This window comes from Mus caroli, chromosome 19 (genome assembly GCF_900094665.2).
Source record: "Mus caroli chromosome 19, CAROLI_EIJ_v1.1, whole genome shotgun sequence".
NCBI classification, from domain to species: Eukaryota; Metazoa; Chordata; class Mammalia; order Rodentia; family Muridae; genus Mus; species Mus caroli.
Window position 1 is genome coordinate 55516136 of NC_034588.1, and position 13125 is coordinate 55529260.

Here is a 13125-nt window from a genome sequence, read left to right on the forward strand (position 1 = left end):
AGAGAGAGAGAGAGAGAGAGAGAGAAAGAAAGAGAGAGAGAGAGAAAGAGAGAAAGAAAGAGAGAGAGAAAGAAAGAGAGAAAGAAAGAGAGAGAGAAAGAAAGACAGAAAGAAAGAGGGAGGAAAGATGGGAAACTTAAAAGGGGCCCCAAGACTGTAATTATGCTTTTGAAACAAACAAAAATGCATAATTAAATATTTATTATCAGTAAATTTTATAGTAATGCAAAGGCTAACATTAGCTTTGTCAGGTCAGTCAGGAGAACATGTGAGCGACACGGTTGTTGATGAATCATGTTGATGAATCACGAATGTTGTTGATCATGGATACAGGAGGGTGCCATCTTCTAACTTAGCAGAGTAAGAAAATGGGGCTGGGGATGTAGATCCATGGGCAGAGTCGTTGCCTAGCATGCAGGACGTCCTGGATCCCATCCCATGTCATCCAACACTGCCCACTCTAGGAGACAGCGTACATGACAACCCTAACACTCATGAGAAACAGCAGGTTCAAGGTCATTCTCAGCTACAAGGAGATCAAGGCCAGACTGAGATATGTTAGACCTCACTTCAAAAGTGAAATTCAATAAAATTAAGGCTTTGGAAACTCTCAAATACAATAAAAGAATATTGGCTGATATTTCTACCAGTTGGGTTAAATTGACAGTTTGTCTCTCTTCAAAATCCTGTCCTCTTCCATACAGGCCTGGAGAAGACACATCACACTGCAGGCTGAGGCTTCACTTCACAGATTTTTTTTTTTTGTCTTCTATAAAATGTGCCCTTTATTAAAACAGGACTTTTTAAAAAACAGTCTTCATAAAGCCCTAGAACTTGCTCTGTAGACAGGACTGGTCTTATTCTTGGGGCTCTTCTCTTGTCGCTGCTTGTGAGTGCTGGAATTACAGGCATGTGCCACCACACCCAGCTGTAAAACATAGATTTTAATCTCATGTTTGTCTGATTCTCTTGAATCCAGAACAACATGAAGAAGGTACCAGGTATGAGTTTGTGAACATCCTTCAAGAATGTTCTCTGCAGTACAAAACTGCTCATCATTTACTGAGCCTGCCTGTGTCATTCTCTGTCCTAAGATTGTGGTCCCGTGAATTCTCAGAAACACTCCTACAAAGTAGCTGCTGTCCTGGTATTTCATCTGAGGACATGGGGACCCAGAGAAGCAAAGTACCACATTCCAAGCACAACCTCTGACTGATAAAGCCAAACCCATATCTAGGACACTCCAGTTTTCTGTGGTCCTTTTAAAACTTGTTACAGTTGAGATTGTTAACACCAAAGATCTTGCCGATTCAGCAAGCCCTTTCCACACCCCACCTCCCACAGTAGGGCACTGTAAGGATCTTTGAAGCACAGGCCCTGAACATAACAAACTCTATTTTTCAATACCAGATTGTTTAAAAGGGTTGCTGTAGTTGTTACTATTAGCAGTGGAGTTTTTGTTGTTGATGTAAACTCACTACATAGCCAAAGATGAACTTAAACTTCTGAGGCAGCTGCCTCCACCTCATGAATAAATCTGAGATTATAGATCTGCACACCACACCCAGTTCATATGGTTGGTTCTAAGGATCCAGCCCAGTATTCTCCTGAGCTACATTCCCAGCTCCCAGAAAGGCTTTCATATGGTACAAATAGAACCAAGAAGTAGATAGGATTGTGAGAAAATGGATGTAAACTTAAACATAACCCAAAATCTACCAGGGGGAGCCTCAAATAAGCAAGGGACTTTCCTGTGGGTGCATGGCTTCCCTCTGGGGTAGCGTTCTTTATGTGGAGAAACTCCACACAAAACAGGCTGAGGGGGAGCTGGCAGGGGACCAAGAATGACACAGCATGGAGCCATCCATGGCCAGAGCTGCATTTACCCTAGGAAAGGAAGGCCAAGCTAGGCTGAGCAAGGTCTGAGCCCCACTCAAAGTTCTCCCCAAATTTTGAGAGGTAGACCTATTGGGTAAGCATGAGGGAGACTTGAGAGCAGCCAAGCTATTCCCCAGAGACATTCAAACATGCAGGCTCCCATGGGAGGCCCACATCGTCAGGCTTACAGTAGGGACGTCACCTGATGCAGAAATTCTCACTTTATCCGAAGCAGACTAACGCACCAAATTTCCCAGCGCACTAAAGATACCAGCAATTGCTCTGTTCAAAGCCAGGAACTGTTTATCTCAAACACGGTTTTTAAGGAAATAAAATTTTCTTTTGTTTTTGTTTTGAGATAGGTCCTTGAAAACGGATGGCTTCAAACTCAACCAAATACCCAAGGATAGCCTTGAACTTCCAATCCTTCGAGTAGGATCACAGGTGTACACAACCAGGCCTAGGTTTATATGGCGCTTGGGAAACAAACCTCCAACTTTGCGCATAGTAGGCAAGCACCCTAACAACTGGGATACATTCCTAGCCCTAAGAAATAAAACTATTATTCCCAATTCTCTCTTTTTCAGACTGACGAACCATCCTGGGGCCAGCAGGATGGCACAGCGGGTAAAGGTGCTTGCCACCAATCTTGATGGCCCGATTTTGATCCCTAGAACCCTCATAGTAGATGGAACTGACTCCCACAGGTTGTCCTCTGACCTCCACACGTGTAAACACCCTCACAACTAACTAATGTACAAAAACCCTCTTTAAAGAATTCACATTCTGATGCCCTGCCATCCAGGACTTTAACCAGGCTTAATAAAAGTAAAAATTAAACACATTTAACAATAGTGACTATTATGTTGCCATTTCAATGAGTCCTTTCAGGTCGTAATCTGAGTTGCCCATGGATCAGCATATTTAGAGGGAAAGCCACTTTTGAAGGGGCATGGTAGATAAAGGCAATGTGGAAAAGTTGTTCCCACTTTTGAGGAATACAGGAAGCAAATCCCTACCCACCACACGTACCTGTATCAAAACATGCTGTTGTAAACTGAACCATAAGAAACCCGAACCAGGCCACTGCATGTAGCATAGCACTCTGCTATCAATAACTGAAACACAGGAACTAGCAACAGTTCCCACAGGTTTGTTCTTTCCAGGGGAATTCATTTGGATGCCATCAGTCCTACACTAGAGAACGAGATCATCCAAAGCAACCGCCGTTCATCCGTTCGCAAGAGGTATTTCTATCATGTCTCTGGTCCTCCACAGACAGTAATACCAACAAGATTACCCTGTGCTGTTCTTTGTTATAGTCAAGTGATGAAATAAACTGCCTTTTGAATTTTAACTCTGTTTTATTTTTCAGGAGGGTAAAATGTCTTGCGGTGTGGGACTGTCAATATGTGCTACCTAACTTCAGACCCTCTGCAGGATGACCTAGAAAGGCCCAACTTGCAAGGGAGAGGATTATTTTTTTTGCAATGTCTGGTTCTTTGCCCATGACATATTCCCATATTACATTTTTGGATCTGATCAGCTATGTTCTGATTTAGAGGATAAATAACAGATTTAAGTCACATTAAAAAAAATAACCTAGTAAAATTTTAGAAGAAAATTACTATTGCTTTTCTAAGGACATAACTTACGAGAGTGATTTCAAACGCTCCAACAACATAAAATGGAAAATGCTTTGGCTCCTTCCATAACTGCTGTACCAAAGTCTGTGTCACCTGTAAGTAGCTTACAAAGTTAATGTGCATAGCTTGATGAAGGGGGTAAATATTCCCTCATGAAGGCATTCACCATGGAGGCCACAGACATACTCATTGCCTCCCATAGTCTGTTTCCACAGACTGATTGACTGGAGTGCTGGGACTCGACCCAGGGCCTCCTCATACCTACAGGCAGGGGCTGTACCTCTGCCCAACCCCATGCATCCCCACCCTGCATGTAGAACTCTTGAAATAAGATCTCTCCTGTTAATAGTACATTTATAAATATGCAGTGATGTTTCAGTAGCTATGTGCCCTGTCATAATTCTTTTTCCTTGAACTAACCCAAGAAACTGATCCTATTCTATAAAGACATGAGTATCTGCCAGGCATTATTGATGACGCTTAAAAAAAAAAAAAAAACCAGAAACAACATTGAAAGAACAAAGTTACAGTGCCCTATTACTGTATAGATGACATAGTATATGTAATCACTAATAGTGCTGAACAAAAATGTGTAGTGTCCAATAATAAAAAAATCAGAGCATATTTATATATTACTGTGCACTGAAAATGAATTCTAGATGTGAGTCAATATAACTATTACATCAAATGACAAATTACATCTTAAGCACAAAAATATCTCAAATACCTTATATCTATATATTTAATGATCCATATGGCAAAAACAAAACTATAAGGTCATGAAATGACAGACTACATATATAACTGTGGTAGAGGTTAGCCCTTCGAAGGCAGAGAAGGATAGAGAGCCAATAGCTACAATACTATAGTGTATATACTATTATCTTTCATGTGTATGTGGTTTACATAATAAGTATAGAATGAAAAAGACAATAATTAGAACTGATCTATATTTCAAATGCCAAAATACACATACTGTTTACTGAAAGAAGGTGGCTCTAAAATGGTATATAAACTATACACTTTTTGTAGAAACACTTATTGCATACATGAAAGACCAAACCGGATAGAATATAAAATACTAATTTTGGCTTTTCTCAGGGAGTAAAGGTAACCAATCAATTTTGTTTTCCTTTGATTTTTTTTTCCTATAGCAAACTTTTCTTACCCAAACCTTAATATTTTTAAAACATTTATTCGATATTAATGGTTATTCCATTTCTTTCAAAATTACAGCCATGCCAGAGCATTTTTATTTTTCATAAATGAGGACTGTTTTTGTTTTCCTGATAGTACGACTGGTACACCTGCAGTCACTGGGTCTACTCACACACTCCCCCAAGCCAAATGATTATTACTCCACTGAAATGTTTACATACTTTTCTGAAACTCTTCCAGTTTTTTAACAGCTTCATCTCGTTCTTGCCTAATTTTGTCACACTGAAATGAGAAAAAAAAAAAGAAAGAGATGTTAAACTCATGATGAAATGTAACTTTGACAAGGCAAGAAGCAAGAACAAACCCACAGCAGTGACACTTTTCCTTTCTCTTCTTGTATTTCCAGACACAATCCTTCTCAGTGGCTGGAGAGTTAGCTCAGCAGCTAAGAGCATGTGTTACTCTCACAGAGGACGCCAGCTCAGCTCCCAGCACCCTTGCCACGCAGCTCACAAGTGACTGACTCCAGCTCTGGGGAAGCCTGATGGCCCCTTCTGGTCTCCAAGGGTACTGTACTAGGGTGTGTATATACTCACACAGACACACACATGCAGACACATAATTAAAAATAAAACTAATCTTAAAAAAAACAAAACTTTCCACAGCCCCAGTAGTACCAGGTGCTAGTGCGATTGGCCTAGTGTGATATGTATGCACTTTACCCAGCTGAGTTTCCAGGAGTTCCTAGGATAAGGAATTCACTTCTCATTATCTCCTTGTTGGTAACTAACTACCCTTGAGTTAAAATGTATTCCTTTTAAGTTGGTAACACTGACTACCCTTGAGTTAAAAATGTATTCCTTTTAAGTTGGTAACACTGACTACCCTTGAGTTAAAATGTATTTCTTCTTTAAGAGAATATGTATGGCCTGCTACACTAAAGAACCACTGAAATGTCAAAGCCCATCTCAGGGACAGTGAGATGGCTTAGTGTTAGATAAGAGTGTGGGGCAAGCATAAGATTCCATGTTCAGATTCTCAGCATCCATGCAAAAGCTGGCACGGCCACATGTGCTTTTATTCTAGCTTTGGGAGGACGGAGAGAAACAGATTGCAAGAGATCTGGTGTAGAGTAGCAAAGAATGAATGACACTTGAAAATTCTTCCCCAGCTTCCATGTGAGTATGTGGCCACTTGCACACTCACATGCATGAAACCTATACAGAGCCTTATGTGTAGCACACACCCATGAAGGGAACACAACGCTGGTCGAAGGTGCTCAGGGCTGAAGTTAGTAAAGCGGACCATTAAATTCTAGCTTAGCTCTCTCTCTCCTCATACATTAGTCAGGCTGACCACACGTTATTTCCCTCAGAGGGTGTGATGCTTCATTAAGGTTTCCTATGGGACTCCATCCTCTGTAAAAACATACCCTGTCTTATAGGGTTCCTAGCTCCAAATGAACAGACAGACTACACTTACTGTTGTTGTTTTCTTATGGATTAAAAATTCTCTTCAGAGCTCTGAATTCTCAAATCAGGTTTTCACACCTGGGTGAGCAATGCTAGACCATACAACCTGTAACCATGACATTGCTGGCCAGCTGCTTCTGAATGTTCCTCTTATTTTCTGCAACTGGTTCCTGTTTACTTTGGACCTCCCCCAAACTTCTGCCAGGCTGTTCACCCCACTCCAACAATACACAATAGAGCTGAAGGCTCAAATAGAATCCAAATTTCTGACGAGACCAGAAGACTTGAGTCATGATTGTCCAGTACAACAAAGCTAGTGTTTTACTTCCTAATTAATTCTCTATTTCTCCATCTAGCATTTCTGCGAGTATGAGGTGTCCTCTGTAGACATATTTTCATCAGGAGATGGTGTTATAGGATGACATAAATCACTTTAGTGTCTCGCTGTGCCTCTCCAAATTCCATTTAAAGGAATTTGCAGGGTATCCAGTTCTCATTTATGTATCCAGTTTTCATTAAAACTTTGCATTATGAGAATGTAAACAAGGATGGGCGTCAGGATAGGTCTCCTAGTTAGACTGGAAAAGGCACTCAGCAACTTCACACACCAACTCCCAACTCAGACTCACATTTCCTGGTCAGCAGTAGTGTGCCTGGCCTTCACAAGCAGGCCTGTTCCAGCTGCCCAGAGGGGAGACTTAGTGCCGGCACTCTCTCTGCTCATAAGACCCAGGTGGACACTCTGATTAATAACAGATTTTAGTCCAAGGTGCAGGGAAGTGGTTCTGTAGCATCCAGCACACACTAACCTCTAGTTACCAACACAGTTGCAAGCTGTCTCTCAACCCCAGCTGTGCTCTCTCAGGGGTTTGCATGGTGTTTTGCTTTCTATTTTCTGCACCCACATTATGATAGAACTGGCAGCCACTGAATTTACCATCTGCTAGGCTGAAAGGCTGAAAGGGTGGGAGGGGGTTACACATGCTGCAAACGCAGCTTACGGATTCCACACCAGAACTCATCAAAGAGGAGGGATGCGCCCACTTACCGAGCAAGAATGCAAACACTCACTTATGACATCATCTCAGGTAAAGGCAGAGACATCCTCCAACTCTTCCCCCTCTCTACCAACATAGAGACATTACAGGGAGCACAGGCATGCGGCACTGCTTTATCTCTGTGCCACAAAGACGCCTGGACCCTTCCTACTCTCTCCTCTACCCTGCCCGGGCAGCTGTACCATCTGTAAAGAACGTCTCTTTTTGTGTTGAGAATTGCTTGTGAAAACTTTGTAATAGCAACAGATGTTCTTTGGACTGCATCATTTAATCAGGAAGCCCAACAATGCTCTGTAGCTCCGGGCTGGAGTCGAACCTAGCAGCCTGAGTGCTGGCAGCTTTAAGGAGACTGAATAACATTCCAGCTAGTCTGTAGACTCAGTTTGAATCTTTAGAAAGTGGTAGATTGACTAGAGGTTGGTCTTGGTGGTTTTAAAAGTCCTTTGTATGGGGAACCTGGGGTATTCTCCAGATACCATCATTAATGTCCACCTAGGCCTGTGAAAAGCTCCCCTCGCTTGAGAGCATGGGAGACTGGGCTGCAGTGCAATGGCATGAGCTTGTATCATCCGGCATGAGCAAGATCTAAGGACCAAGGCCATGGGCTATAATGACAGAAAGACTACAGGATTGTACAGGCAGAACTTGAACAATTATGCAGCCTGAGAGAAGGTTTAGACCCACACCATCTTTCTTAAAGTTTATTCCTTTCATATCCCAGTGACACTATTTTTTTAAAATGCTCACAGCATCAGAACCAGACACTGGGGCCTGCTTTGGACTCTTTGGTGGCACAGAGAGAGAACCATCGAGTCTGTCTTCCACTTGGTGATCATGGCTCCACTGGCCTGTGCTTTCTGCGTCTGTACAGTCTTATCTCTCAGTACGGTCAGCCATTCCCTCTACATGGAGTCCTGTTGCTCCCTTTCTTCTTTGGAGTTCTTCTTTCTTCCAATTGAAAATTCTTTCCCTCCAATTCTCACAGGCGATAAAGGAGGAGCAGCCGCCCTCCCCACCCACCCACCCACCCAAGCTGTCACGCAGCAGTCTCCAAACTCTAGGTATTGTGTGTGAGATGGAAGCACATGTCATCAGAACTGAGACCCTCGCTCTTTGTTTCTGGATAGATTGCTGTTAATGAGAGACTCATTTTCACTTTCAAACTGCTAAGTAATTACTTTTTCTCTGGCACAACCACTTGCCACTCCATCTCAAAGAAGCCGCATGTATGTGGATGTATTATGCATGAACAGTTAACATAATGGGTGCAGATCTTGCTCTTTAGAGTGGCTTCTTTATTGATTTTTTTTTTAAAAAATAATATACTTGGGACCTTCACCTCTGAATATTACACAAGAGGATGAAACTGTAACAATAGACAACTGAACCAAGATGCAAACACTATCATATATATTGCTTCTTGAAACAAGTCTTGGGAAGTGTCTGTCTCCCTCTCTTTTTATTCATTGTCCCTGGCAGGCTGACAGAACTGCCTGATGCACTGTGACAGTAACTCACCCAAAGGATTTCTAATCAGCCACTTAAACATTTATGCATTTCAAAACTCAATCCCCGAACATAGCATTAAATATAAATACTATTTAATGGTAGACATTCTTCTATTATACAGATTCCCTTCTCCTACACACTGGGCATGCACATGCTCACATGCACACACACACACACACACACACACACACCACCAACCCCCTGAGAAATGTGAATGTCACTCCATACAAAGCTCAATGAGGCTTTCCCCTAACACAGGAAAGAAGAAGACAAAAAGCCAACCGTAACGGGTTATGACAAAGATTTTGAGCAAGTCACAAGGGCAGGCTCTTCGACTGTGGAAGGGCAACTAATGGTTGGATACGGTGATGAAGACACAGTGAAGAAGCATGTTTTGTTTGGCTGATTCTAAAACACTCAGCCATCTATTTTTGAATGCTCCCCCTCCCCCCCCCCCAGTAGACTTAGAAGAGTTTGTTAACATCGATGCAACAGGCCCTCTGCCCTTTTCTCACACTGTTCATTTGTGCCACTTGGAAAATGGGCAAAAATAATGGAAAGAAGCTGTTATCCTCCTGCTAAAGACCAGATAACACACATAAAAACCTCAGGGTCTTTATGTTGTACCAGACCCCTCAGCACATGGTTGTTTCCTGTTTAACGTTGAGATAATAATAAATCGTCTTGGTTGATGTGACATGAACATAATGGATATACAGATGGTTTATTACAAAAAAAAATATTTTCCAACTTGTAAGAAAACTCAAGGAGGCTTAGAGATAAGTGACTTGTAAATCCATCATTAAGAGACTAAAAGTTTATGCGTGGGGGAAAAGCAGGAGTTGTGTCACCTTGTCTTTGCTTGTCCCACCCAAACTATAGAGAGCGTTCTTTGTCAACTGGTCTGTGTCCCTTCATTAGTGGATTTACTAAAGAGGCAACCCAATCACAAAAGAATACGCATGATATGCACTCACTGATGAGTGGATATTAGCCCAGAAGCTCAGAATACCCAAGATACAATTTGCAAAAACACATGAAACTCAAGAAGAAGGAAGACCAAAGTGTGGATTCTTTGATCCTTCTTAGAAGGGGAAACAAAATACCCATGAAAGGAGTTACAGAGACAAAGTTCAGAGCAGAGATGGAAGGAATGACCATCCAGAGACTGCCCTACCTGGCAATTCAGCCCATAAACAACCACCAAACCCAGACACTCTTGCACATGCCAAGAGACTGCTGACAGGAGCCTGATACAGCTGACTCCTGAGAGGTTCTACCAGTGCCTGACAAATACAGAAGTGGAGGCTCAAAGTCATCCATTGGATGGAGCACAGGGTCCCCAATGAAGGAGCTAGAGAAAGTACCCAAGGAGCTGAAGGGGTTTGCAGCCCCATAGGAGGAACAACAATATGAACTAACCAGTACCCCCAGAACTCCCTGGGACTAAACCACCAATCAAATAAAACACATGGTGGGACTCATGGCTTTAGCTGCATATGTAACAGAAAATGACCTAGTGGGTCATCAGTGGGAGGAGAGGCCCTTGGTCCTATGAAGGTTCTATGCCCCAGTATAGGGGAATGCCAGGGACAGGAAGCAGAAGTGGATAGGTTGGGGAGCAGGGGGAGAGGGGAGGGGATAGGGGATTTTTCAAAGGGGAACACAGGAAAGGGGATAACATTTGAAATGTAAATAAAGAAAATATCTAATAAAAAAATAAAATGCAAAAAAACCACTTTCATATATTTCCCTTCATTATTTGGTGGTCAGAAGGCATTCAGCCAACAGATTTTCCTTCAATCACCTTCCGTATAAACTCAAACAGATCCTGATTCCATCTTCATAGATTTCTATGAAAACCACAAAATGACCGACATCCATTGTTGGGGTGGGAGAAAGGGGTACAGAGGAAGAAATTGGTTAAAACAGTAGCCCAGAGTTGGGAGATGGGTTAGGGAGATTGCCTCCTTTCCTGGTGACCTGAGGTAGATCCCTGAACCCAAATGGTGGAAGGAGAGCTCTGGCTGGCTCCAGCAAGTTATTGCCTGACTTCCACATATGTACTAGAGCATGCCACACTGACATACATACACATACACATACACATAGGCTAAATAGATAAATGTAACAATAATAAAACCCATTGGTCCACCCCTAAGCCTTACATTCCTCTTCTTCCAGGGTTATGCCATAACTTATATATGTATATATACGTACATGAATTTTCCTAGTAAGAGATTCATTTGATACTTAGATTTCAGTTTTTCAATATAAACTAACCAGGGGTGCAATTGTGACCAGAAAAGTATTGGTTCTGATACATTTGCTGTGAAAAATTCATACATTAATATTAAAAAGATAGAGATACTCAGTATGTAAGAAGCTTGCTGCCCAACATTGAAAAGACCTCCCAAGTTTTATCCCTTGAGCCCACATAAGATACCTGGGTGTGGTGGCACAAACTTGTGACCCCAGAACTGAGGAGGCACAGCCTACTGGATCCTCGTGGGCTTGCTGGCCTCGCCAATTGGTGAAGTTGTAAGCCAATGAGAGGACATGTCTCAAACGAAACAATACTAGAGGAATAAGAGATACCTGAGATTGTCCTCTGACCTCCTCACATATGCAAATGGCCACACACACACACACACATTAAAACAAAACCAGGGCCTTTGTAGAATTAGTCAATTTACTCTCTTAAGTTTACCTGTTTATAACAAAAGCATGGAGCTCGGAAGACCCAAGTACGAGTCTAGACTGCTACTAATCTTCTGTAAGTTCTCGGGAAACTCACTTTCTCTAGCTCTTATTTTTGCTTGTGTAAAATGAGGCTAAAAACCGTCTGTCTGAACCATTTGTCATGGAGGTCAGAGGACACAGAGACCCCTTACTGCTCTCTAAGTAAACAGAGCCTTTTGAGTTGCTGCCTCCTGTGCAGAACTTGTATCCTTTGAGGAGGCTGTAGCAGCCACCAAGGGCTGATTAAGAGGAAGCAGATCTGGTGTCTCTTATCAGCATGGTTCCTGGCCTGGCAACAAGGACAACTAGACTTCCAGACGCACAGCCGGGAGTCATACCTTGCCATTTTTTCCCCTCCCTCTACTCTGCCAAATTTCCCTACATTGAATCAACTATGATAAAAAGGGAAGAATCCTTCTGATGACTGCCCACAATGGATTTAATTTAACAGTGGGCTGGGACCCCACAGGGGAAAGATGGCTGCCTGTATTTGTTGATGCAGACAGGATAAAGCTCACACAGCCGGGTACAAGAAAGTGCTTTCCCAGAGAAAAAAACGATGTCCTCCATTTACGGCCTCCGGAACTAAAGCTGCTTTTACTCATTCTATGTCGTATAAAAGGCTTTTATTATACACTTCTCTCCTTTGTAACGACCTCCCCCCTTTTGGGGAAAAAAATCTGCAGTAATAAGCAAGGCAGTCTGTTAATAGAAGGTAAACAGAGTAGGGTAGACTTAAAACCACTCACTCGCCTTTGTCTTACCCAACACACAGCATTCCATATTGCTTTCAGCTCTTTTCTTCTCCTTTCTGTTAATAGTTATTTTTAAAGAATTAGGACAGAAACAGGTCAATAATGCCTACAGAGGCTGCAAGCCTGTCAGGCCGTCCTCTGCTCAGAGAGCAAGGAAATGGTTTACTGGGCCGGTCCTTCTTTTCACCAACCTGTAATCCCGTGTGCACAACAGACAGTTCGCTGCAAACCTCACCAGAGAAAGTGGCTCTGGGTTAAACAGGTGCGGTCATGCCAAGAGGGAGAGCAGGTGTTACAGACCACTATTTCAGAGCATTTCAGGGTCCACGGATAATTGTGGATTAAGAAACAGAAAAGAGAAACCAAACCAAACCAAACCATGCAATCACTTCCCTCTTCGGTTGCAGGGTTTTCGGTCCCTTGCTTTCTCGGGCGCATGAAGCAATAACAGCTTACTATCCCTCCTATTTTATTTAAACACACTTTTTACTTATTACTACTGTGTGTATGATGTATGTAAGTGTGACGCACATATGTGCACATGAATGGAGACCCGAATATAACCTTGGGGAGATGGTCCTTGCCTTCTACCATGGGTTCTGGGGATCAGACTTGAGACCTTTCTTTGGTTTCTACAGCAAGGGTTTTTTAACCTGCTGAGCCATCTTGTCTCTCCGACCTCCTTGGCTCCTCCCCTCCGACCTCCTTGGCTCCTCCCCTCCCTATTCAGCCAAAAGCAGCTGCAAAGCTGACTCTATCAACCTCCTCCTGGAACTGAAGGCTGGTTAGACCTCTGAACACAGGGCAGCAAAATACCTACCCTGAGCTCCCCAGGAAATTAACTTTAAAATGTGAGATTCTAGGACCCAGGGTCTAGGCACACCCTCTCAACTACCTGATGTCCCTG

The 13125-nt window shown here is 42.6% G+C and overlaps 1 protein-coding gene across 3 annotated transcripts in view; it reads right to left on the reverse strand.

Moving 5' to 3' along the window:
* Shtn1 (shootin 1) overlaps nt 1-13125 on the reverse strand; it is a 102047-nt gene that overhangs the window by 71572 nt on the left and 17350 nt on the right. For all 3 annotated transcript variants that reach the window (XM_021151995.1, XM_021151996.1, XM_029472552.1), the window contains exon 3: nt 4904-4964. In XM_021151995.1, the coding sequence (XP_021007654.1) occupies nt 4904-4964 (61 nt within the window). The remainder of the gene's footprint in view (nt 1-4903; nt 4965-13125) is intronic.